Source organism: Oncorhynchus tshawytscha, linkage group LG08 (assembly GCF_018296145.1).
Source record: "Oncorhynchus tshawytscha isolate Ot180627B linkage group LG08, Otsh_v2.0, whole genome shotgun sequence".
Lineage (NCBI taxonomy): Eukaryota > Metazoa > Chordata > Actinopteri > Salmoniformes > Salmonidae > Oncorhynchus > Oncorhynchus tshawytscha.
The window spans coordinates 60,530,164-60,554,965 of NC_056436.1; the positions used below are offsets into that span (position 1 = coordinate 60,530,164).

The 24,802-nt window shown below is 43.0% G+C and overlaps 2 protein-coding genes across 7 annotated transcripts; both read right to left on the reverse strand.

Annotated features, from left to right (window-relative positions):
- Positions 1–257: 257 nt before the first annotated feature.
- Positions 258–8,110, reverse strand: LOC112256192 (ras-related protein Rab-6A). 5 transcript variants are annotated; one of them, XM_024429260.2, is made up of 8 exons: positions 7,752–8,110; positions 6,790–6,848; positions 5,875–5,928; positions 4,758–4,863; positions 4,172–4,283; positions 3,181–3,274; positions 2,505–2,571; positions 258–2,277 (listed from the first exon to the last, which is right to left on the reverse strand). In XM_024429260.2, exons 1-8 carry the CDS (start codon positions 7,828–7,830, stop codon positions 2,213–2,215), a joined length of 636 nt encoding a protein of 211 aa, XP_024285028.1. In that variant the 5' UTR covers positions 7,831–8,110; the 3' UTR covers positions 258–2,212. The 5 variants fall into 5 exon arrangements, with proteins under 5 accessions (XP_024285028.1, XP_024285026.1, XP_024285025.1 ...); XM_024429258.2 differs by lacking the exon at positions 3,181–3,274 and adding an exon at positions 3,643–3,736 and having other exon boundaries at positions 7,752–8,101; XM_024429257.2 differs by lacking the exon at positions 4,758–4,863 and adding an exon at positions 5,408–5,513 and having other exon boundaries at positions 7,752–8,091.
- A 4,964-nt stretch (positions 8,111–13,074) lies between these two features.
- Positions 13,075–21,473, reverse strand: LOC112256189 (arrestin-C-like). 2 transcript variants are annotated; one of them, XM_024429254.2, is made up of 16 exons: positions 21,372–21,473; positions 20,118–20,151; positions 18,952–18,982; positions 18,661–18,721; positions 18,506–18,550; positions 18,197–18,390; positions 17,445–17,504; positions 17,251–17,327; positions 17,008–17,143; positions 16,778–16,862; positions 16,472–16,544; positions 16,181–16,318; positions 15,162–15,269; positions 14,673–14,726; positions 14,478–14,507; positions 13,075–13,748 (listed from the first exon to the last, which is right to left on the reverse strand). In XM_024429254.2, exons 2-15 carry the CDS (start codon positions 20,123–20,125, stop codon positions 14,495–14,497), a joined length of 1,083 nt encoding a protein of 360 aa, XP_024285022.1. In that variant the 5' UTR covers positions 20,126–20,151; positions 21,372–21,473; the 3' UTR covers positions 13,075–13,748; positions 14,478–14,494. The 2 variants fall into 2 exon arrangements, with proteins under 2 accessions (XP_024285022.1, XP_024285021.1); XM_024429253.2 differs by lacking the exon at positions 14,478–14,507.
- Between the last annotated feature and the right edge of the window lie 3,329 nt (positions 21,474–24,802).

A 24,802-nucleotide genomic window follows, 5' to 3' on the forward strand; every position in this document is an offset into this window, starting at 1 on the left:
CAGGGCTAGACTGTAGTGACAAAAGGCAACATTCCATTCATTAGGGCCAATAACCTTTGACCTGTAGTACTATATTATATGGATAAAAGAAAGAGGTAAAATAAGATATTTTAAAGACCACACGGATAAATAACAAATCTGACATTCTTCATTTTGTAGGAACAAAGTTAAATGAACAATTCTAAAGTCATGTGTATGTAAAGGTAGGCTTATCCTATTAATAACATTCATAAAAATCATTTGCGAGAAGCTTGGAACAATTTTGGTGAAATACCTTTACTTCATGTGATACACTTGTGTTCTTTAACTATCCTTTTTGTTTACAGCAGAGTAATACTAACAGTACATTATTATTCACAGAAACATTGCTAAACACTAGTAGACATATTTCAACTGGACAGACACTTCAGAAAAGCACAGAGCTGAGTATTCAGTCAGCGTCAGGTAATAGATTTAGCTATTAAGCTAAAGGTTGTTCGATGTAATTAAATACTTATCTACATTTGTTTAAACATTTTAAAATGTTGACATTTTCAAACAATCTACAGCTATTGGTGTGTGTGGTTGGGCCATTTTTGACTGTGGTTATTTGGTTTGTGTATGCCACCGTATGTACGTGGTAAAGGACAGGGGTGAAGAGAAGCCTTTTCTGTACCTAAACCAATCCACTGACTATACACACTGCAGGGAGTCAACATCATCAGTGTGACCGTGGTGACTTGAGACGAAACAACCAGGCCTGGCTTTTGCTTTGAAATTCAGCATCCAAGCAGAGACACGGAAATAAATAAAACACCAACTTCCACATGCGTGCCAGCAACTCTAAATTTTGTCAAGCATACAATGCGATTTTACAGTTGCTTGTGTTAAATAAATTAAAAACAACAGTCATACACAGGCAATAGCGATAAAAATTATCTTCACTGCACTTGTTTTTTTACAGCAAGGGTGTTAGGAAGCGTTAGTTGATCCTCAGATACAACTATCTAAACTGCTCTACAAAACAACTACTGAAGCCAGAGGCCCGTCAGCAGGCCTCTCGATCTTTACAATATTGGGACTCGATTCAGTGCATACCGTTGGTGAACAAACAAGCAAGGCATCTGTGTTCTTAACCGTCTATAAATCCTGCATGATGAGCACGCTGTTCCTGCAAGTGTGATGAAAACAAGACAATACATATATCAATTGGAGGGTGAGTAGGATACATTGTATGGGCCAAGTGACATGTTTCCATTTAGTGTGTAAAAGGGTTGACACCTGCTCACTCCATAGCCCCACACATGGACTTTAATCACCTTTTCTCCTCAGACACAAGATGTTTGTATGCATGTAGATGACTGAGGAACGTTTCTCTGACAGAGCAGCCATAGTTTTGAAGTGTACATCAGTAGATTTAAGTTAGTATTTTCCAGTACAATGAATTTGGGATTATGTCCCCTTTCTAAAAATGTATACCCTTGTTTCCTATCGGATTGGCTACACGTACTTTCTGAAGCATCCCCTTGGACAACTTGCCAAATTAACAAACCAGCCGCCATTGAAATCTTCAGTCGACTAACTACAGTAATCCTAAATGAAGTTATTTGGCTGTTCTTGCCCTTAAAAATATCCCTTATTCATTAGGCTTAAATTAATAGATGAGCCAACAATGATTCAAAATAATGTTCATCAAGTTGAGGGGAATCTTTTTGCAACAAAGTATTTAAAGAATTATGGGAATCAGTAACAGACACCTTGTTGATCACATATATAGAATACTGTAGCTGACCCACTCCTGACTCTCCATTGGAAATAAAACCAAAGAACTAAAAAGGGACAGACCTTTCATAGTCACTTAAATAATCTCAAACAATATCACTTTACAACAATGTCAAGTGTGATGGCACTAATGCTCCAAAAAGTGCAATAACCCAGGAGCATTTAGTTGTCAGTCTGCAATCCTAGATAATGCCATGCAGTTGGATGACAATCTGATCATATTCAGCATTTAACCTATTCTGTGTTGACAGTTTTACTTTTTACCTTTAATATTATCTTTAGATCTGTTTAAATACAGAGTAATAGCACATCCACACAGTTACTCTGAAAAATCACTGAGTCGAAAGAGGTTCTGCAGCCGATGGCAGTGAGCCATGGGTGGGGAGAGTGGCCACTGAGACACAAGCTGTTGGTGGGGAGGAGGCAGGTCAGGTGGGGGTTTAGGTGTTTACTAGCAGGAGCAGCTGCTCTCTGTCACAGCCATCTCCGGCGGCTTCTCCAGTTTGATATCGATCACTGAGAGAGGAGGTGCTTAAGGAATATTCTCCATTAGACATTTCATGCATCAAACATTTAGGGGGGAGGGGAGGGGGATATTATGCAAGTTCAACTAAATTAAATTCATAAGCAACAGATAACATTACAACAGACACTGACACATTTCTGGAGTGTTGATTACATGTTGAGCTCAAACACACTACAAACCATTCTGCCTCGGGAATAACCCCTTTGTGAAAAGATACTGTCCTCTTTGCTCTTCTCTGGTGTGCTATCCATCCCAGGTAGGGCTGCGGCAACACGGCGAAACAGCTGAGGAACCACAAGAAAGGAAACAGTGGAGCAAAACAGCCGTACCACACAGTGCATCAATAATGTAATGTTGGCCACATAACAGTTACAGCCTAGATGGTAAGTCAATATTTATAAGAGATCATTTCACACACACACAAAAAAATAATAATCTACAGTATATTTGTACATGGGGCTACATGACAAAATTGATCCTGATATTTATTACACATTCTTCTTGGAAGATATCCCAATAACACATTAAGAGTCGTTAACTTGCGTCAAATTGGTCATGTGATTATTTAGATTCTATCCCCATTCAATAAGCCTGTTGATGGCTCCATGCGAAACAGTGAGAAACACAAGCAGACATTTTGTGGAACGAGGCAAAATAAGAAAAAAAACAACATGGAGCCAGACAGCGCAGTACAATTGATGCCGAAGCGTTCTAAAGCAGTGGACGTGAACGTCAACACAACACCTGAGCACTGAAGTGAATCACAACGCAGAGAGGACAAGGGGGACAGGCCATGCGGAGTCAAGTGAAAAGAGAAGGGAAAACTAGAAGTTGTGAAAATAGTCTAGGAGGGAAGATTGAGCGGAACTATCCTGAGTGAACAGAAGCTCTACCTGTTTGACATTGTAGCCAGTCTTTGCGCTGGTTTCAATGAACATGACATTCAGTTCCTTAGCTCTCTGCTCGCCCTCTTCCGTGGTGATCTGTCTGCTCAGGCCACAGCCGAGAGGTGGAGAGATGGAGGGATAGACAGACATGAAAGAGGACAGGCCGAGAGGGAAAGGGGGAGATGGAGAGAAAACGAAGAGCTCAGAGTTTTTGGTTAGAAAGAGAGAGGGTTAGTTTGGTCATGCCTCTGAGAGACAAACGGATAGGAGGGAGCAGCTTTGCTGAGAAAAGATGAAACAGCTTGACACGCTATAGAGGGAATCCAAAGTCACTCACAGCACAGTCACTTGGTCCACATTAAACATCTAATCCACGTAGTACATGACAAATTACTCTCCCTAAGGGGGAGCATAATGAGCAGTTCTGGAGGCTGTTTGAACACCTGCTGGTGGTAACTGGACACCCACCTGTTTGACGTTATAGCCAGCCTTGGCACTGGTCTCTATGTACATCACATTGAGTTCACGAGCTTTCCTTTCTGCAGTCTCTACAGACACTTGTCTGCCATGGTCCCAGGGGGAGTGACAGGAGGGGAAGGTGGTGTCAGGGGGTTGGGAGTGGACACCAAATCAAAGTGACATGGGGAGACACCGGGGAGAGGGAACAAAAAAATGTTGATAAAACCAAAATTTGACCAAAAAAAAGAAACGTTTAACCAAATAGTAAGCAGGGTGAACATGGAGTAAAGTTCAATAGATCAAAAACAGAACACACTTGAAAAATGAATGTTGTGCCCAATATACTCATTAAAATCTAAATAAGATGGGATGCCAAATACAATCGAGGGAGGAGGAACCAGGCTTTGAGACAAAGTGTTCACACATACAACAGTCAAATAGGTCAATATTCAGTTCAGGGACCACATTGCCGTTTACCACCTCATCAACTACTCTCCACACACACACACACACACACACACACACACACACCATGTACCTTTTATCAGCCAGGTCTGTTTTGTTTCCCACAAGCATGATAATGACATCACTTCCTCTCTCTGTTCTGACATCATCAATCCACTTAGAGGTTTGCTGGAATGAATTGAGGTCTGAGTGGAAGAACAGTAGCAATTCAGAATGCATACAGAGTGAGCATGATCACTTTAAATATCTTATGAGGTTTGAACTGCGGGTGAAGGGGATATGAACACGTTAGATACATTTGCAAATCAGAACAGTCATTGCTCCTCATTGAAAGTACAGTTGATTTCAGCGGAGGAGTGAACACACAGTAGCCAGGTGTTAGTAAGCAAAAGTAAACAGTAAGTTAAGTTTAAGCACATAAAGGAATAGTAGTCCCCACGCCACTGTTAATACAAGGGAAAACTCCCTAACCTCCATGAAGTTGCATCATTAAAGTCCCTACATGGCGACACTAAATGCCTCCAATAATAGCAACACTACTCATACATTAGAAGCTGTTGAGGTTTGCTACTGTCTTATGACAGCATCCTTCCCAATGTAATATCTCAGTTGACCCTGCCCCCCCTCATTACAGTGATGAGAGCACAGCTCTAACTCACTGGTGATGTCATAAACCACCACAGCGATGGTGGAGTCGCGGATGTAGCTGGGAATGAGACTACGGAAACGCTCCTGTCCAGCAGTGTCCCAGAGCTGGAGTCGGACCTGGGGAGCGGGACGGAGGAAACGGGACAGACGGAAAGGGAAAATGGAAAAGAGGAACGACATAAAATAGTTGCAAGAGAACATCATGGCAGCAGAGGCGGAAATGCTCATGCATCCTGGAATAGGAAAAAGCTTTCCCATGTATCTAGCAGATGACCTGTTCCCAATGTTGACACTTTTTAGTTACCTAAGTACAGATGGCAAATGTTCTAAATCAATGCTTTGGAGCAAGGAAAGATTTTCCCCCATTCCTTAGACAAGCACCTTTAGGGACAACATTTCCACAAGCACAATCACCACTGGATGTACTAAGAGGTATACCATTCCACTCTATTGGCCTATTTGGAACCATTGCACCAACAATGTCATTTATAATAGCTACTGACTTTATGGTAGCACATAATTCTCAGACAATGGAAGCCCTGAAGCACTAGGAGGCTATTTTCATTACTACAGTCCAGTGACGTTGCCAAGCTGCGGAAATGCTGTTTGCCCTGTTCTCCCCTTCCGTCCACTGAGGGAAGGGCAGGGAGGTGATACCTACTTGCTATGTCATAAACCACCACAGCAGCGGCTGAGTCTCTGATGTAGCTGGGGATGAGACTGCGGAACCGCTCCTGCCCGGCTGTATCCCACAGCTGGAGCCGAATCTGTGGCCAACCACACAACAAACCGAGGAGCGGACACAGTTCGAAACCCAGCCATGGGGATGGAGGGGAGGGGTGGACAGAGACAAAAACGTATGATGATGGAACTAAAAACAGAATCATGGTAGGAAAGAAAACATGGGCTAAATGAAAACTGATAATGAAACTGCAACTCATAGTGCATCTACGTCCATGCTTTAAACAAGCAGTCTAGTCAGGATTAGATAAAAAGGAGACTACCTAAGCCCCTTTTTGACAGTGGCTTGGAGGGGGATATACAATGATCTCATATGGGCACAAACTTAAGGGACATGTGAAATGGTTTAAAGTGATGCAGATGATATAGAAGCCAAGTGGTACTTACCGTACGATCTTCCAGATACATCGTTTTCGATAAAAAGTCTATGCCAATTGTTGCCTGCAAGACAAAAAACATTCTCCTCAGATATCACTACCAAACTGCATGACTATACTACATTCAACAATAAGCCAAAGAAAAATATGGCCTTGTGTCCTTGTTTCCCCCCCAGTTTTGTATCATATTGTATGCAAGCTATAATCAGGTTACAAAAAACAGAAACATGGCTCTCAAAGGCAGACATTTCCACCAAGCAAAACAACCCAAAGCTCAGAGTGGTGTGGATGCCAACTAATGTTACCCTTTTTCCTCGGAGGACCTGAGCCCTAGGACCATGCCTCAGGACTACCTGGCCTGATGACTCCTTTCTGTCCCCAGTCCACCTGGTGGTGCTGCTGCTCCAGTTTCAACTGTTCTGCCTGCAGCTATGGAACCCTGACCTGTTCACCGGACGTGCTACCTGTCCCAGATCTGCTGTTTTAAACTCTAGAGACAGCAGGTGCAGTAGAGATACTCCGAATGATCAGCTATGAAACACCAACTGACATCTACTCCTGAGGTGCTGACCTGTTGCACCCTCTATAACCACTGTGATTATTATTATCTGACCCTGCTCGTCATCTATGAACATTTGAACATCTTGGCCATGTTCTGTTATGATCTCTACCCGGCACAGCCAGAAGAGGATTGGCCACCCCTCAGAGCCTGGTTCCTCTCTAGGTTTCGGCCTTGCTAGGGAGTTTTTCCTAGCCACCGTGCTTCTACACCTGCATTGCTTGCTGTTTGGGGTTTTAGGCTGGGTTTCTGTACAGCACTTTGAGATATCAGCTGATGTAAGAAGGGCTTTATAAATACATTTGATTGATGTGTTAGTTACATGCAATGAATTACCAGTACTGTACTTGAGATAAGATCATGTACCTGATAGGTGTTGTCAAAGCTGTCATACATAAACCTGGTGATAAGCGATGTCTTTCCCACTGTAAAGACAGAACATTTCGTTTACATTGACATTTTCTAAATTCTGCATGATCCTCTGCAACTGTAATTCGTGAGGAAAAGCAATAAAACGTACCTTTATAATAAACATTTAGCTATTTAAAACACAATACTGACAGTGATCATATATGTGAAGGTATTGTTTATTCCCATGATAAATCGAAAAACTAGGCGTTGGAGTACTGACCCACGCTGAGCTGGCAAAGGGTGGAGCCACGAATGAAGGCGATAACTAGCTAACGTTAGCTAGCTCAAATGGACTGGAAAATCGATATACCGTTTTGGGGCTATGCAAATCTGAATTAATATTTGTTTGAAGAAATAATATAGCATGTCTGGTTTATTTCTCTGAATGTTGACGTTTGTCACAGGAAATGGCCAAGGTTGAATAAAAGGCTCAGTGAGTTAGCAAGCTCAACTGGCTCCCCTCTGACAGACGTGGCTTAAGCAAACTGACTCCACCCACACAAGCTGAAGTTAGATACCAAGTAAACAGAAAAACATTCACATCAAATGGAAAGAATGTAACTTGAACTCGTGAATGACACCGACAGTTCAGTATCTTAACGTTAGTTAGTTACGGGATACGACCAAATATATTACCAAGCTAACGTTAGCTAGTACCTAAATTAGCTAGATAGCTTTATCCACCAATATCTTTGGCAATATGATCTCAAGCAACCAATTTTTGCTGATTCAATGGGATAACGTTAGCTAGTAAGCAAGTTCCCTTGGCTAACATATAGCTAACTAACATAACAAGGCGTCGTTTAGCATAATCTTTCTGTTTCGGCCTGGCTAGCTAACAGCCAGGCTAACGTCAGATAGCGGTACTCTCACCAAAACAAATACTCACATGCTCTGCTGAAAAGACCTCCACTTACCACTTTGTTCGCCTAAGAATACGAGCTTGAATTTCCGCAGAGGGTTGCCAAACTCTCCACCGCCGGTCGTGGTCGACATATTTATTAAACGATAAATAACAGCTGGCTAGCTATATTGCCAATTTCCTAAGCTGTCTCGACGGGAAAGAGACACAGGGTAGTATATCGATAGCCTAGCTTTTGTTGTGTGCTGTGTGTATGCTAGTTCTGTATGTGAAATTGTGACGCGCGAGCCAGCACCCCCTGACGGACAGACTTCGAGTACCAAAAAGTGCAGGGTTACATTCCAAACACTTAAAAGACACACCCTATCCCCTCAGCCCTCAAATTAAGTGGACACTTCTGATTACGTATCCTGACGTCTGACGAGTATACACTTGCAGGGCAACGGTCGAGGGAAGAATTCATTAATTTCAAATGGATCTCTCTTGCCCGGAAATGTGTCACTAGTTCATCCCAACTGTTGTGTGTGCCTTATATGTGCTACAGTCAATTATGATTGCATTTCATATCTTGGCTAAAAGACAGCTCCCAAAAATGAGTTAATGTAATTTTTGCTATATTAAACACATGCTTAATTATGTGGGCAAGTATCCTGCCTCTATTGTATTGTGTTTTGGAGAAATTGGGGGTCATGTTAGCAGTAACTGCATACTGTGAAACCAAGTTAAATACAAGCCATTTTTCTAATTTCCACGCTATAATCAGTTACTGCATTTTTGCTTGGTAGGGCAGCATAGTCCCTGTGCCCAAGAACAACAGTGACAGCCTATAGGGAGGAGGTCAGAGACCTGGCCGTGTGGTGCCAGGACAACAACCGCTCCCTCAACGTGATCAAGGCAAAGGAGATGATTGTAGACTACAGGAAAAGGAGGGCCGAGCACGCCCCATTCTCATTGACGGGGCTGCAGTGGAGCAGGTTGAGAGCTTCAAGTTCCTTGGTGTCCACATCACCAACAAACTATCATGGTCTAAACACACTAAGACAGTCGTGAAGAGGGCACGACAAAACCTATTCCCCCTCAAGAGACTGAAAAGATTTGGCATGGGTCCTCAGATCCTCAAAAGGTTCTACATCTGCACCATAGAGAGCATGCTGACTGGTTGCATCACTGCCTGGTATAGCAACTGCCCGGCCTCCGACCGAAAGGCACTACAAAGGGTAGTACATCACTGGTGCCAAGCTTCCTGCCATCCAGGACCTCTATACCAGGCGGTGTCAGAGGAAGACTCCATCCACCCTAGTCATTGACTGTTCTCCAAAAGGTTTCTTAACAGCTTCTACCCCCAAGCCATAAGACTCCTGAACACCTTATCAAAGGGCTACCCAGATACCCCTCTTTTACGCTGCTGCTACTCTCTGTTTATTATCTGTGCATAGTCACTTTAACTCTACGTACATGTACATATTACCTCAATTACCTCGACTAACCGGTGCCCCTGCACATTGACTCTGTACCGGTACCCCCTATATATAACCTCGCTATTGTTATTTTACTGCTGCTGCTTAATTATTTGTTACTTTTCTTTTATATTTTTTACTTATTTTTTCTTAACTTCTTAAAGCACTGTTGGTTAAGAGCTTGTAAGTAAGCATTTCACTGTTGTATTCGGCCCATGTGACAAATAACATTTGATTTGATTTAGATTTGATCCGCAGACCTGAAATGTTAGCCAACCTACTATATCAGGTAAATGGAAAATGACAACGTATAAGTGTGATATCAGGAAAAGATATGTGCTCAAGTTAATGTTTACAAAAGCTAACCAAACAAAAACATAATTACTTTTATGATACGTGTCTGAGTCGTCATGTGCATTAGTAGCACAATTTTACATTCATTTTTACTTACACTTGTATGATGACTTCTCCATATTAACATTGGTTTTAAGTTTTGGCTGACTTTTCTTAGCGGATAGACAATCTGGACCCTCTCTTTGTAAAATGATCTGCCGAAATTGTTGCAACCCCTATTACCTCTTCAAAGGGGGTGACACGCTAGACCCAAACTGCTACAGACCTATATCTATTCTATCCTGCCTTTCTAGGGTCTTTGAAAGCCAAGTTAACAAACAGATTACCAACCATTTTGAATCTCAGCGTACCTTCTCCGCTATGCAATCTGGTTTCAGAGCTTGTCATAGGTACACCTCAGCCACGCTCAAGGTCCTAAATGATATCATAACCGCCATCGATAAGAGACATTGCTATGCAGCCGTATTCATCGACCTGGCTAATGCTTTCGACTCTTGTCAATCACAACATTCTTATTGGCAGACTCAACAGCCTTGGTTTCTCAAATGATTGCCTCGCTTGGTTCACCAACTACTTCTCCGATAGAGTTCAGTATGTCAAATCGGAGGGCCTGTTGTCTGGACCTCTGGCAGTCTCTATGGGGGTGCCATAGGGTTCAATTCTCGGGCCGACTCTCTTCTCTGTATACATCAATGATGTCGCTCTCGCTGCTGGTGATTCTTTGATCCACCTCTACGCAGACGACATCATTCTGTATACCTCTGGCCTTCTTTGGACGAGCTTCAAAGCCATACAACACTCCTTCTGTGCCCTCCAACTGCTTTCAAATGCTAATAAAACTAAATGCATGCTCTTCAACCGTTTAATGCCATCACTACATCACTACTCTGGACGATTCTGACTTAGAATATGTGGACTACAAATACCTAGGTTAGACTGTAAACTCTCCTTCCAGACTCACATTAAATTTCTCCAATCCAAAATTAAATCTAGCATCCTATATCGCAACAAAGCATCCTTCACTCATGCTGCCAAACATACCCTTGTAAAACTGACCATCCTACCGATCCTTGACTTCGGCGATGTTATTTACAAAATGGCCTCCAACACTCTACTCTACACTCTATTGGATGCAGTCTATCACAGTGCCATCCGTTTTGTCACCAAAGCCCCATATACTACCCACGAGCCAACGAGACCTGTATGCTCTCGTTGGCTGGCCCTCGCTTCATACTCGTCACCAAACCCACTGGCTCCAGGTCATCTACAAGTCTCTACTAGGTAAAGCCCCGCCTTATCTCAGCTCACTGGTCACCATAGCAGCACCCACCTGTAGCACGCGCTCCAGAAGGTATATCTCACTGCTCACCCCCAAATCCAATTCTTCCTTTGGCCCGCTTCTCCTTCCAGTTCTCTGCTGCCAATGACTGGAACGAACTGCAAAAATCTCTGAAGCTGGAGACTCTTACCTCCCTCACTAGTTTTAAGCACCAGCTGTCAGAGCAGCTCACAAATCACTGCACCTGTACATAGCTCATCTGTAAATAGCCCATCCCATCTACCTCATCCCCATACTGTATTTATTTATTTATCTTGCTCCTTTGCACCCCAGTATCTCTACTTGCACATTCATCTTCTGCACATCCTACCATTCCAGTGTTTAATTGCTATATTGTAATTACTTCGTCACCATGGCCTACTTATTGCATTTACCTCTCTTATCCTACCTCATTTGCACATGCTGTATATAGATTGTCCTACTCTATTATTGATGGACAAGTTTATGTTTGTTTATTCCATGTGTAACTCTGTCTTGTTGTATGTGTCAAACTGCTTTGCTTTATCTTGGTCAGGTCGCAGTTGCCAATGAGAACTTGTTCTCAACTAGCCTACCTGGTTAAAAAATATATATATATATAACAAAATATAAAAATAAAATAAAAATTGGACCAACAAAACAAATAGCCGCAGGGATTCCCCCAAGGGCATAAGGCGAGTGTAAGTGGAGGAGTGTGTGTCTTTTATGAGTTCAAAATGCAGCCCAATGGACAAGTCTTCTTATTTGATAAGGTTTAACGGCGGTTGGCATCTGATAAACGTTGCATTACCGCCACCTACTAGACTGGAGTATAACTACCTTGTACTGTGCTTAAAAAAAATATTTATGAAAATCAACATATCCCCTATCATCTAACCCTACAGTCACAAAATGTATTTCAGTTGTTGGCCTATCCCTCAGTATTGGTACAGATCTATTACTCACACCACTCCTCTCAGGATCCCTCCCCTAGACCAATCTTCCTCTACATCCTTCAATGCCTCAGCATACGACAACTTCTTCACTACTCTAACCCTGGAAACCTCAACCTGCCTCTCTCACACGGGACATTTCTGAACCCCAGCCCCATTGGGCACCCTTACAATTACCACATACCACTACTTTCCCCCATGCTACACATTCCTTTGTCTCATGCCCTTCTGCACATTTCTCACACCTAGGAACCTCCCTCCTACACACTGCTGCCACATGCCCATAAGCTTGACACCTGTAACAACGTAATGTTTTCGGCACAAATGCTTGTATGGGATTACTTCTATATCCTAACATCACTTTGTCAAGCAAAGACTCAACATCAAAACTTAAAAGGACAGACAATGACTAATTTGTTTCACCACTCGTGCCACCCTGTCTGCGTCTCACCAAACAACGAGCATCACAAACACTGGGTACATTCACCGCTACCCCAATAATCACTCCTTTCAATGGCACCCTTTTCTTGAGAGCAGAACAATTCACATCTCTTGTCCCTGTTCGTTTAACACGGAGCGCCTGCTACCTATGACCAGCAGAAACACAAACAATTATCACAAGAGCACTTTTGGTTACTTTTACTGATTCCACAGCACCCAACTCTTGTTTTCACCCACCCTGAAACCACAAATGGATCAGCCAAAAGGCAGGGCTCCACTTTTTCCAAAAATGTAATTTCTACCGTCACAGACTCCTCTTTATCCTGACCCTCGGTGCAAGCAACAATGAACAAGTGATGGTGCTACAATTTGCTTTGTTGCAACTTATATCTTATGTTGTAAAATGTAATACATAGCTAATTGTTTAAATGTTCTGAATTATTCGTCTGTGGGCTTATGTGACTGCATTAGTCCTAGTCCATGTGTGACACGCTAGGAACCATAGTTTTGGTCCACGTTTCCCAGGGGCCCTAATTAGTGTGAAAGATATAAAATCACCGCGTTCCAGTTTGTACTTGTGCTTGTCATTTGTTTCAGACCCATTTGAAACCCCATGCTGTCTTGATAATTGTTTTGGGGGGTGTGGTTGATTGTGTTCAGACGTTGTTTGTTTGAGGTTGACAAAATGCAAGAGTTTATTGCATTGAAAGACATGCAATTGGCCCGACATCCTTTGTTGGTTGCAGATTGTCATGTGTTTGGAATGACTTTGATGGCTGTGGGGAATTGCTTATTGTAATCAGAGGAAAGAAGCGATGAACTAACAGAAGACAGTGAGGAGATACACTAAAGATTTGACACAGGAAGTAGGAGGTGAACATCTTTTTATTTTTTTGTTGTTGTTGAATAAGACATGATCCTGTGTAGCTCAGCTGGTAGAGCATGGCACTTGCTATGCCAGGGTTGAGGGTTCGATTCCCATAAGGGTCCAACATGAAAATGTATGCACTCACTAAGTTGCTCTGGATAGGCGCGTTTGCTAAATGGCTGAAATGTAGAGTGCCACAATTAGGGTTCCCCCACAGCTTTCTCCCCACCCACTGCTCCCCACCTGTTCATATAACTCTCAGATGCTGGTACAGTTCCTTTTGAGATACCATCATGTGTGCAAAAAAATAAATAGCTGTTATATACTCTTTATTGTAGAGTTCACTTTAAAAAGCAAAACAATTTAAACTATTGAAATGACTTTTGGACCTATAATGGCTAGTAATTAATTGTGTTTCATTCAAGGGGACTCAGAGCCCTCATCTATCTGCTATATGATGCCATCCCAGTGTGCCCTCATCAGTAGGTGTAATGTTGATGAAGGGTCTAAGCAAGAGAGAAAGCAATATTGTTGTTGTGATCCTCTTGGGTCTCTGCTATATGTTATTGGTGCTTAGTTTCTTTGGTGTCAGTTGTCCTTTCAGCGAGTCTGTTCCTGTTACTCTTACTGATCGTCCTCCTGCATCTTCTGTTGGGGAATCTACTCAAATTTTATATCCGTTCTAGAGGGGGAGACATGGACAAACACAACATCACATCAGCTATCTGACAAGGAATTGCTTGAATATGTGGTTGTTCTGTTCAATAGTTTTTCTCTCTTTTTGAGTCCACTATCAAACCATGATATCTTGTGCATTGTACTACAGCAGTCATAGCCGTGGGAAGTAGGGGTGTTGAGCGTGCTGCAGCACCTCCTCCCGAGTGGCGCAGCGTTCTAAGGCACTGCATCTCAGTGCTAGAGGCGACACTAAAGAACATGGTTCGATCCTGGACTGTATCACAACTGGCCGTGATCGGGAGTCCAATAGGGTGGTGCGCAATTAGCCGGGGTTGTCTGTCATTGTAAAATAAGAATTTGTTCTTAACTGACTTGCCTGCTTAAATAAAAAATAAAATATTTATTAACTATTTTTACCCAATCCAAAACATCTTCCCGTGGCCATGACAGTGGTATCTCTATATCATCCTAATTGGCATATGTATCCAAGTGTATGATCGTTCAGTGGCACAATACACAAGCATATCAAGAGGATACATTGTGTTGACATTGTGCACTTCTGTAAGAGCTATTTCTATACCTTGACAGTGTATCCAATGAGCAACAATGGACAAGGTTTCTTTAACTGCAACTATTTCGACCCTTTCCCACTATTACCAAATAATCATGTTTTTGTATCCCTTGAAGAAGTGAATATCGGGCCGAAAACATGTGACATTGAGAGTGACCTCACCTGCACCACAGAGGCATTTATTCCACTGGGCTGCAGTTCATAAATGCACAAACACACATAAGATCAACATTCTTATGGAAACAATTAGAAACTATAGACTCAATGGAAAACTGAAATTGTCACGCATGCCAGAATATCATCACGTATGAATTCCCCATTTCACACTGATAAACCAGGTGGTAGAGTCATACTTACACATCTGCAGGTTTGGGAGACATCAATACCAAAGGTAATTCTACTCCGACATCACTGTGGCAAAACAAAATGTACATTATCAGTGGGCAACATAATCATGTTTCTCCAACAAAACCATGCTGACATTCATGTACACCAAGTGACAAAACAGGTGAACAGACTGACCAGGTGAAAATTATAATCTCTTATTGATGACACTTGATGACACTCAATCAATGTAGATGAAGGGGAAGAGACAGGTTAAAGAAGGATTTTTAAGCATTGAGATATGATTGAGAAATGTGTATGTGTGCCATTCAGAGGGTGAATGGGGCAAGACAAAAAATGTGTGTGCCTTTGAACAGGGTATGGTAGTAGGGTGCCAGGCACGCCGGTTTGTGTAAAGTACTGCAACGCTGCTCTGCTTTTCACGCTCAACAGTTTCCCATGGGTACTCTGTGTTTGTCATGTAATAAAGTGCACATGTCATATATCATCTCCTGTTCTTACCTGGCTGTTAGGCCTCCCAAGAGGCCTCCGCTGGAGACCAAGAGGTTCACCTTGATTTTGTAAGCAACTAAGATTCCCTGCATTCCTTTATCCATGCCAGGACGAATGCTAGGAGAGGGGAGGACAGAACAGGGATGAGTTACCTCAGGCTTTTTGACAATAGATGATGATGCAGAAAAGTTTTTTTTTATCATCATCTACAGAAGGAGAGCGGGGTGTGGTGGAGATACACCACCGTTCAAAAGTTTGGGGTCACTTAGAAATGTCCTTGTTTTTGAAAGAAAAATATTTTTTGTCCAATAAAATAACATCAAGTTGATCAGACATACAGTGTAGACATTGTTAATGTTGTAAATGACTATTGTAGCTGGAAACAGCTGATTTTTTAAAATGGAATATCTACATAGGCATACAGAGGCCCATTATCAGCAACCATCACTCTTGTGTTCCAATGCCACGTTGTGTTAGCTAATCCAAGTTCATCATTTTAAAAGGCTAATTGATCATTAGTAAACACTTTAGCAATTATGTTAACACAGCTGAAAACTGTTGTTCTGATTAAATAAGCAATAAAACTGGCCTTCTTTAGTTGAGTATCTGGAGCATCAGCATTTGTGTGTTCGATTACAGGTTCAAAATGACCAGAAACAAAGAACCTTCTTCTGAAACTTGTCAGTCTATTCTTGTTCTGAGAAATGAAGGCTATTCCATGCGAGAAATTGCCAAGAAACTGAAGATCTCGTACAACGCTGTGTACTACTCCCTTCACAGAACAGAGCAAACTGGCTAACAAGAATAGAAAGAGGGGTGAGAGGCCCCGGTGCACAACTGAGCAAGAGGACAAGTACATTAGAGTGTCTAGTTTGAGAAACAGATGCCTCACAATTCCTCAACTGGTAGCTTCATTAAAAAGTACCCGCAAAACACCAGTTGAGCTTTTCTTTCAAAAACAAAGACATTTCTAAGTGACCCCAAACTTTTGAACAGTAGTGTATGTCTTGGGTAACTCACTGACTCACAGTGTGGTAGAAGCCAGGTTGGTATCTTCATCCTTTAGTCTGCCGTCCACGGCCAGACCACGCTTCTCTTTGTTGTTGGACAGAAGAGGGATCACCGTGAACGTCTTCTCCAGGGTGGATTCTCCTTTTACTTCCTCCCTGCGCAGGACGACCACACAAACAGGACATTGGGATTCACCAACAGTGAGAATCAAAATACACTTTATTGTTTGACTCAGTATTGGGTTATAGACACATGGTTTAGTAATTCTACATTACAGTAGAAATGGAATGAATGTGTTCTTGACTTACGCAAATTCCTCATTCAGAACAGTCTTGGTATATTTGTCTGCTTGGTAAAGCAGCACCTCTGTTGTCTGGTCAACTGGTCAGAAAGATGTTTGTTGGTCAGAAACAAGAGTTGAAACACACGCAATCATGACAGAGAATAATATATATATTTGCAGACATTTTTCTCCAAAGTGACTTACAGTCATCTGTGCATACATTTTACGTATGGGTTGCCCCGTGAATCAAACCCGCAATCCTGGTGTTGCGAGCGCCATGCTCTACCAACGAAGCCAATCAGAACAGAAAACCACTTTTACATTGACTCACTTGTTATTTTTATTTTCTTCACCACTTTTGCGGTTTCATTGTTGATTTTGACTTTTACAGGGATTGGGTCTCCATGGAAATAGAGCTGAAAGTCACCAAAGGAAAGCAAACATGTTCAAATGAACAGGTATCATACAGAATGATCCATCAACAGAAAACCAGCACAGTAATCAATGTTCTCCTAGGCTGACAGGATACAAGTCTAATCAATGGAAGGGCTACAGGCCTACCTCCTTCTCTATAGAGGCCTCCAGGTGGACTAGCTTGTCAGACATCATGAAGTTCTTGCTGATGTCAGCCTGGGGTCCAGCAGGTATTGTTCCTGGGGCAAACTGGATCTTACGAATGATCAGACGGCAAGTGTCCCTGACAGGAGAGAGGAAGAGAGGGAGAAAACCATCAGAACACACACTCATCTGATTACTGGCAACAGCAAATGGTATGCACAGTAGTGGAATTCCACTGATACGCACTTCTTGTTAATTTTCTCATCAGGGTCGTCTGCCTCATTGGCGATGTAGGCTTTCACCTCATAGTCGACACCACAAGCCTGCAGAGGTAGGAAACAAAGGAGTGATTTGTCTTTGATGAAATGATAAAATCGAGAGAGTGAAAAAGAAGAAATAGAGAGAAGATTAGAGAGAGGAGCGAGAGGAGAAAAACGTACCTTGCCGACATCTTCTGGTGCAGGCTGAAGGCCGACTGAGCATGGTAGGTTGGTATCAATCTGAAACGGACAGGAAGTAAGAAGTGATCAGGTGTGGATGGATACAAACCAACAGGCTAGGATGTCCATTTCCTTCAAAGGTCCTATGTAGCCGTTTTTATCTCAATATCATATCATTTCTGGCTAACAATTTAGTACATTACTGTGATTGTTTTCAATTAAAATGGTATTAGCAAATAGCAATTTCTCAAGCAAGAATCTTGCAAATCTTGTCTGGGAGTGGTCTGAGTAGGGAGGGGAAAACTGAAAACTATCTGTTATTGGCAAAGAGGTATGGAACTGTCTTTGTTATTGGTCTATTAACTAATTTACTTAATTTATTTAATTTACTGCTGATGTCACCAGGCAGGCCAAAACTCCCTCCCACCCAAACATGCTGAAATTTCAGGCAGTCTTACACTGAAAGGGCATTATCATAATTTTACCAATTTCACAATATTATTCCAACTCCACAGTGTATAAATAAAATCTATATAAAACACAGGAAAATCAAGTTTTGGACTGCACTGGGCCATTAATGGGAATGTCCATTGTGACAGAAGTCTTTTGATGTGGTTTGCAACATCAGCTAAGAGTGCGGACCGAGATGACACGTTGTGTGACTGATAAGTGAGCTATGCACAGACATAATATATTTTTTATGTGATGCCGTGTGAAGGATGAGACAGAAGGAAACACACAGTGAAACTCACATTGAAAGTGAAGGCATGGCCTTGGTCCTCACATTTCTTCAGGAGGGCCTCCTGCATGGGGGTGTTGGCTGGTTTGGTGCCAACAACAGGGTAGATCTGCTGCCTCTGTATCCAGATGTCTTTTCTGTAGTTCATCCCGATCAGGTCCAGGTCGTCACTACCATAACGGAAGGAGCATGCTAGATACACCCATACTGCAACGAGATTAGAGATAGATCTTTGATATCAAGACTGAACCTCGATGGGCTGAATTTGACTTCATGCATCTTTCCTGGTTCAATAGATACAGTGAAATCAACTAAATGTTACCTTTCCTGCCTTCAAGTTCAGCGGGGTCAACCTTGATCACACCATCTGCAAGAGAAGATATATGTATGAAAAACACATACAAAAACACACACACAGATACACTAGTCCTAGATTAGTAAAGTGCAAAGATAATCAGAGATAACTTTATAACACACCGACGATATCAACAGTCTCCACATGGTCCACGAAGTCTCTCTTCCCCAGGTAGAGAGCAATCTGGGAAAAGGAGAAAGGGATAGGGAGACGTTACTTCCTGTCTGTAATCAACACCATATAGATAGGCCTAATCTCAGTTATCTTGATGGAGCCTGAGGAATCGCAGTGCTGTTTGTAAGTTGGCTCGGTTAGAGGAAGCGTATGGATTCCTGCTCTGGTATGCGATAAGTGCATCAGAGCAGGCCTCGACCAGTGTGTCTCACAGCTATGATGTCAGAGGGGGTCCTTACCGATCCGTTGCCGCTGGTCTTCTTGTAGATCCTACAGAGAGAGGGTGATATGAAGTTTAGACACTAGATTGGATTCAACAAATCTGTATCATGCAATATAACTATTAATTGTGTCCTCCATTTATTGTAGAACACATGTTGTCTTAACCTAAACCCTGTCATCATGAGAATCTTCCATAGCCTGGTCCCACATGCCCTCCGTCTAATTCCACTTAGTGGTATTAGTTAGTTATCGTCCCTAGTGGCAGTGGGTCTTTACAGTCTTAAAACTCACTGCACTTTTTGTGATTGCTATCCTTACAGAGCCATCCCAGTACGTTGCTTAGTGACCTACCCTAACTGGCCTGCTGTCAGTTCCAGTTGAATTAAAAGATGAGGCCTCTACTCCCCTCCCTCCATCCCTCCCTCCTCCCACTGAGGCTCTGGATCGATTAGTACCCAGGGTGGCATGAGAGCCACTGGCATGACTGGTACAGCCAGCTATCTTCACATAACAATGAGGCAACCACAGGTCTGTCTGAAGGGGAACCTGACTCCACAATGACTTGCATAGCATAAACATTTTCTCACAAATGTTTTTTCATATGGTATCTCATAATATAATCCTATCAGTTCATTATTCCTAATATCCTTCTTACCTCGCCTAATCCCTTATATCAGTTTATCAATCAGTATAGCACGCATCGCTATTTGCCTATTTGCTCACATCTTTGCTGTTAATTCTAAACTGCTCTATTCCGGATCTAATCCAGAGATGATCCGTTAGGTTCTTTCTGGATCCTCTTAACCTTAGAAGTGTCACACATCCTTACATGACACAGGCAATGTGCTAAAGGTAGCAAAGTAATTACATTGACATTTTAGTCATTTGGCAGACACTTATCCAGAGTGACTTACAGGAGCAATTAGGGTTAAGTGCTTTGCTCAAGGGCACATCGACAGATTTTTCACCTAGTCAGCTCTGGGATTCAAACCAGTGACGTTTGGGTTACTCGCTCTTAACCGCTTGTCTACCTGCTGCTCTAATAGATATTCATAATCTAGCATCTCTCGGTTCTGTGCCACAGTCTATGGTTTAGTATGTTCTGAAAATAAACTCTACCTCTATATATCTGTAGAAATGAGCCGGTATTGGTATGAGATTGGTGAATTTAAAAGATACTCACTTTGCCATGTCTGTGATTAATTGGATGAGGTTGTCTGTAGAGGTAGAAAATACAGTTTAATGAAATGTATTAGGATACAATAACAAGTAACACTCTTCCAAACTAAATAAGAGTCCTCCCTGGTTGCAAATTAGTTATATGGTGGAAGCTGGACAATTTCAGCAGAAATAAACAAATTAGTATTTGATTTGATTAGTCTAAACCAGTGTAACTAATCAGTGGGAGATAAACATGATGCATTGGTCCCTTAATCTGATTAGCTACGCTGGTAATTAGACAGATCAAATCAAAGACAAATTACCCCCTGGGCAAAAACTGCTTGAATCAATGTTGTTCCCACATCATTTCAACATAAAACATTTTTGGGGATGATCTTAAATCAACGTGGAAAACTGATCGGATTTACAACAAATAAGGGAATTTCATCTTTTTTTCACCCAATTTTTAACCCAAATCCAATGACACGTTGACATTTGTTGTTGATTTCACATTGAATTCACGTTTAGTTGACAACTCAACCAAATGTAAATCAAAAATTGACGTGAATTGACGTCTGTGTACAGTGAGTAGTTTGTTCCTACTCTTATTTGCAACCAGATTTAGCTAATGCCTAAATGAAATTGGCTACTGCAATGTAAATATGCTTAAAATGAGCTCTGTCTGAGATAACTCTCTGCACTGTCTATTTCTGACCGAGGCTGCCATTGTCAATACAGGTGACATATTAATATATTTCAAAATGGACACATCACATGTCCTGTACATTCAAAGAAGTTGGTCAAATCCACCATGTTCTACAACAGTTTTTTGATCATACTCTGTGCCTAGTATCAGTTTTAAAGACCCTTGATAAATGATATCTGCAATGAAAGGTTAAGACAAATGTTCCCTCCCATTCCATGACAACAAAGCAAGGTAGGCAAGTCCAGCCCTGGGCAGCCTCAGTGAGTGTAGGTCGTTGTTCCAGTGCATCCCTAACCTGAGCAGGGCTGGAAGACAAGCTTGCTCACACTGTTACCCATTTTCAATCCTTGCAGTAACGGCTACTTGGCTCGTCCATCCATCTCCTAATCAGTCATTCCTAGAGTCAGCGTGATAGTTATCACTTAAGATATAAATTAGATGCAGTTTTCTGAGATGTTGACAAGATAAGATGTCATGCACAATATGATCCCCCACGCATGATGTCATCGTTCCCCACTAGGTTATGCTGTTGATGTAAAGCAGGGTCCACCGGTCTTGCGTTGTACTCACCTCAGTGTCTTGACTGTGTCTGTTGTCTGGTGTTGCTGTCCCTGTAATCCGCCACTCTGTGCCTGTGTAGCGAGTTTTAGCATCTACCACCTTCCGTCATCCACCTTTATACCTCGACCTCTCAACCTCGCCACCCTCCCCTTGGCTTCCCCTGCCGTTAAAAGAAGCTACTTTTAGGCCATATCCTATTAATTCATTAGCTGGCTGAGTTTTTTGGGCTACAACAGAGTTACAAATAAGCAGAGAAGGTGACTTAAAAGGATTAAATCCTGAGTAACTTGTTGTTGAATAGGTGGGTGTAAGGAATGGGGCTGTTTGGTTGGATTAAAGGGAATGTGATCAAATCAAATCAAATCAAATTGTATTGGTCACATACACATGGTTAGCAGATGTTAACGCGAGTGTGTTGAAATGCTTGTGCTTCTAGTTCTGACCTTTGCAGTAATATCTAACAAGCAATCTGACAATTTCACAACAACTACCTTATACACACAAGTGTAAGGAATGAATAAGAATATGTACATATAAATATAGGGATGAGCGATGGCCGAACGGCTTAGGCAAGATGCAGTAGATGGTATAGAGTACAGTATATACATATGAGATGAGTAATGTAGGGTATGTAAACATTATATAAAGTGGCATTGTTTAAAGGGACTAGTGATACATTTATTACATCCAATTTTTTAGTATTAAAGTGGCTAGAGATGAGTCAGTATGTTGGCAGCAGCCACTCAATGTTAGTGATGGCTGTTTAACAGTCTGGTGGCCTTGAGATAGAAGCTGTTTTTCAGTCTCTCGGCCCCAGCTTTGATGCACCTGTACTGACCTCGCCTTCTGGATGATAGCGGGGTGAACAGGCAGTGGCTTGGGTGGTTGTTGTCATTGATGATCTTTTTGGCCTTCCTGTGACATCGAGTGGTGTGGGTGTCTTGGAGGGCAGGTAGTTTGCCCCCGATGATGCGTTGTACAAACTGCACCACCCTCTGGAGAGCCTTACGGTTGTGGGAAGCGGTGATACAGCCCGACCGGATGCTCTTGATTGTGCATCTGTAAAAGTTTGTGAGTGTTTTTGGTGACAAGCCAAATTTCTTCAGCCTCCTGAGGTTGAAGAGAAGCTGTTGTGCCTTCTTCACCACCCTGTCTGTGTGGGTGGACCATTTCAGTTTGTCCATGATGTGTATGCCCAGGAACTTAAAACATTCCACCTTCTCCACTACTGTCCCGTCGATGTGGATAGGGGGCTGTTCCCTGAAGTCCATGATCATCTCCTTTGTTTTTTTGACGTTGAGTGCGAGGTTGTTTTTCTGACACCACACTCCGAGGGCCCTCACCTCCTCCCTGTAGGCCGTCTCGTTGTTGTTGGTAATCAAGCACTGTAGTGTCGTTTGCAAACTTGATGATTGAGTTGGAGGCATTTTTATTTGATTTTTTTATTTTACCTTTATTTAACCAGGCAAGTCAGTTAAGAACAAATTCTTATTTTCAATGACGGCCTGGGAACAGTGGGTTAACTGCCTGTTCAGGGGCAGAACGACAGATTTGTACCTTGTCAGCTCGGGGGTTTGAACTTGCAACCTTCCGGTTACTAGTCCAACGCTCTAACCACACGCCCGGCATGCATGGCCACGCAGTCATGGGTGAACCGGGAGTACAGGAGAGGGCTGAGAACGCACCCTTGTGGGGCACCAGTGTTGAGGATCAGCGGGGTGGAGATGTTGTTTCCTACCCTCACCACCTGGGGGCGGCCTGTCAGAAAGTCCAGGACCCAGTTGCACAGGGCGGGGTCGAGAGCCAGGGTCTCGGGCTTAATGACAAGTTTGGAGGGTACTATGGTGTTAAATGCTGAGCTGTAGTCGATGAATAGCATTCTCACATAGGTATTCCTCTTGTCCAGATGGGTTAGGGCAGTGTGCAGTGTGATTGCAATTGTGTCGTCTGTGGACCTATTGGGGCGGTAAGCAAATTGGAGTGGGTCTAGGGTGTCAGGTAGGGTGGAGGTGATATGATCCTTGACATATCTCTCAAAGCACTTCATGATGACGGAAGTGAGTGCTACGGGGCACTAGTCGTTTAGCTCAGTTACCTTAGCTTTCTTGGAAACAGGAACAATGGTGGCCATCTTGAAGCATATGGGAACAGCAGACTGGGATAGGGATTGATTGAATATGTCCATAAACACACCATCCAGCTAGTCTGCGCATGCTCTGAGGACGAGGCTAGGGATGCCGTCTGGGCCGGCAGCCTTGCGAGGGTTAACACGTTTAAATGTTTTTCTCACGTTGGCTGCGGTGAAGGAGAGACCGCAGGATTTTGGTAGCGGGCTGTTCTAGTTTGTCTTGCTGGTCTTACTCCCAGACAAAGGTCTTGTCCTTTGTCAGTCTACACCTCTGTGTGCATGTTATCCTGTCTGGGTCCATTTTGGGCTTGTATTTTCTGTGGTGCCTTGGCTTGCACTATGAGTCAGTACAGAAGGATAACAATACCATTGGGGGACGCCACCACACAACTGGCTATGCTCTCTCCCTCAGTGTGTGTATGTGAGGCATACAAGCCACGTGTCTGTCTGCCTGCCTGCCTGCCTGCCTGCCTGCCTGCCTGTCTGTCTGTCTGTCTGTCTGTCTGTCTGTCTGTCTGTCTGTCTGTCTGTCTGTCTGTCTGTCTGTCTGTCTGTCTGTCTGTCTGTATCTGCCGGTCTCTATCTGCCTGTCTGTCTGTATCTGCCTGCCTGCCTGCCTGTCTGTCTGTCTGTCTGTCTGTCTGTCTGTCTGTCTGTCTGTCTGTCTGTCTGTCTGTCTGTCTGTCTGTTTGTCTGTCTGTATCTGTCGGTCTCTATCTGCCTGTCTGTCTGTCTGTCTGTCTGTATCTGCCTGCCTGCCTGCCTGCCTGCTGTCTGTCTGTCTGTCTGTCTGTCTGTCTGTCTGTCTGTCTGTCTGTCTGTCTGTCTGTCTGTCTGTCTGTCTGTCTGTCTGTATGTCTGTTTGTCTGTCTCTATCTGCTGTATCTGCCTGCCTGCCTGCCTGCCTGCCTGTCTGTCTGTCTGTCTGTCTGTCTGTCTGTCTGTCTGTCTGTCTGTCTGTCTGTCTGTCTGTCTGTCTCTGCCTGCCTGCCTGCCTGCCTGCCTGCCTGCCTGCCTGCCTGTCTGTCTGTCTGTCTGTCTGTCTGTCTGTCTGTCTGTCTGTCTGTCTGTCTGTCTGTCTGTCTGTCTGTCTGTCTGTCTGTCTGTCTGTATGTGTATGTCTGTATGTGTCTGTCTGTCTGTGTATGTCTGTATGTGTCTGTCTGTCTGTCTGTCTGTCTCTATCTGTCTGTATCTGCCTGCCTGCCTGCCTGCCTGCCTGTCTGTCTGCCTGTCTGTCTGTCTGTCTGTCTGTCTGTCTGTCTGTCTGTCTGTCTGTCTGTCTGTCTGTCTGTCTGTCTGTCTGTCTGTC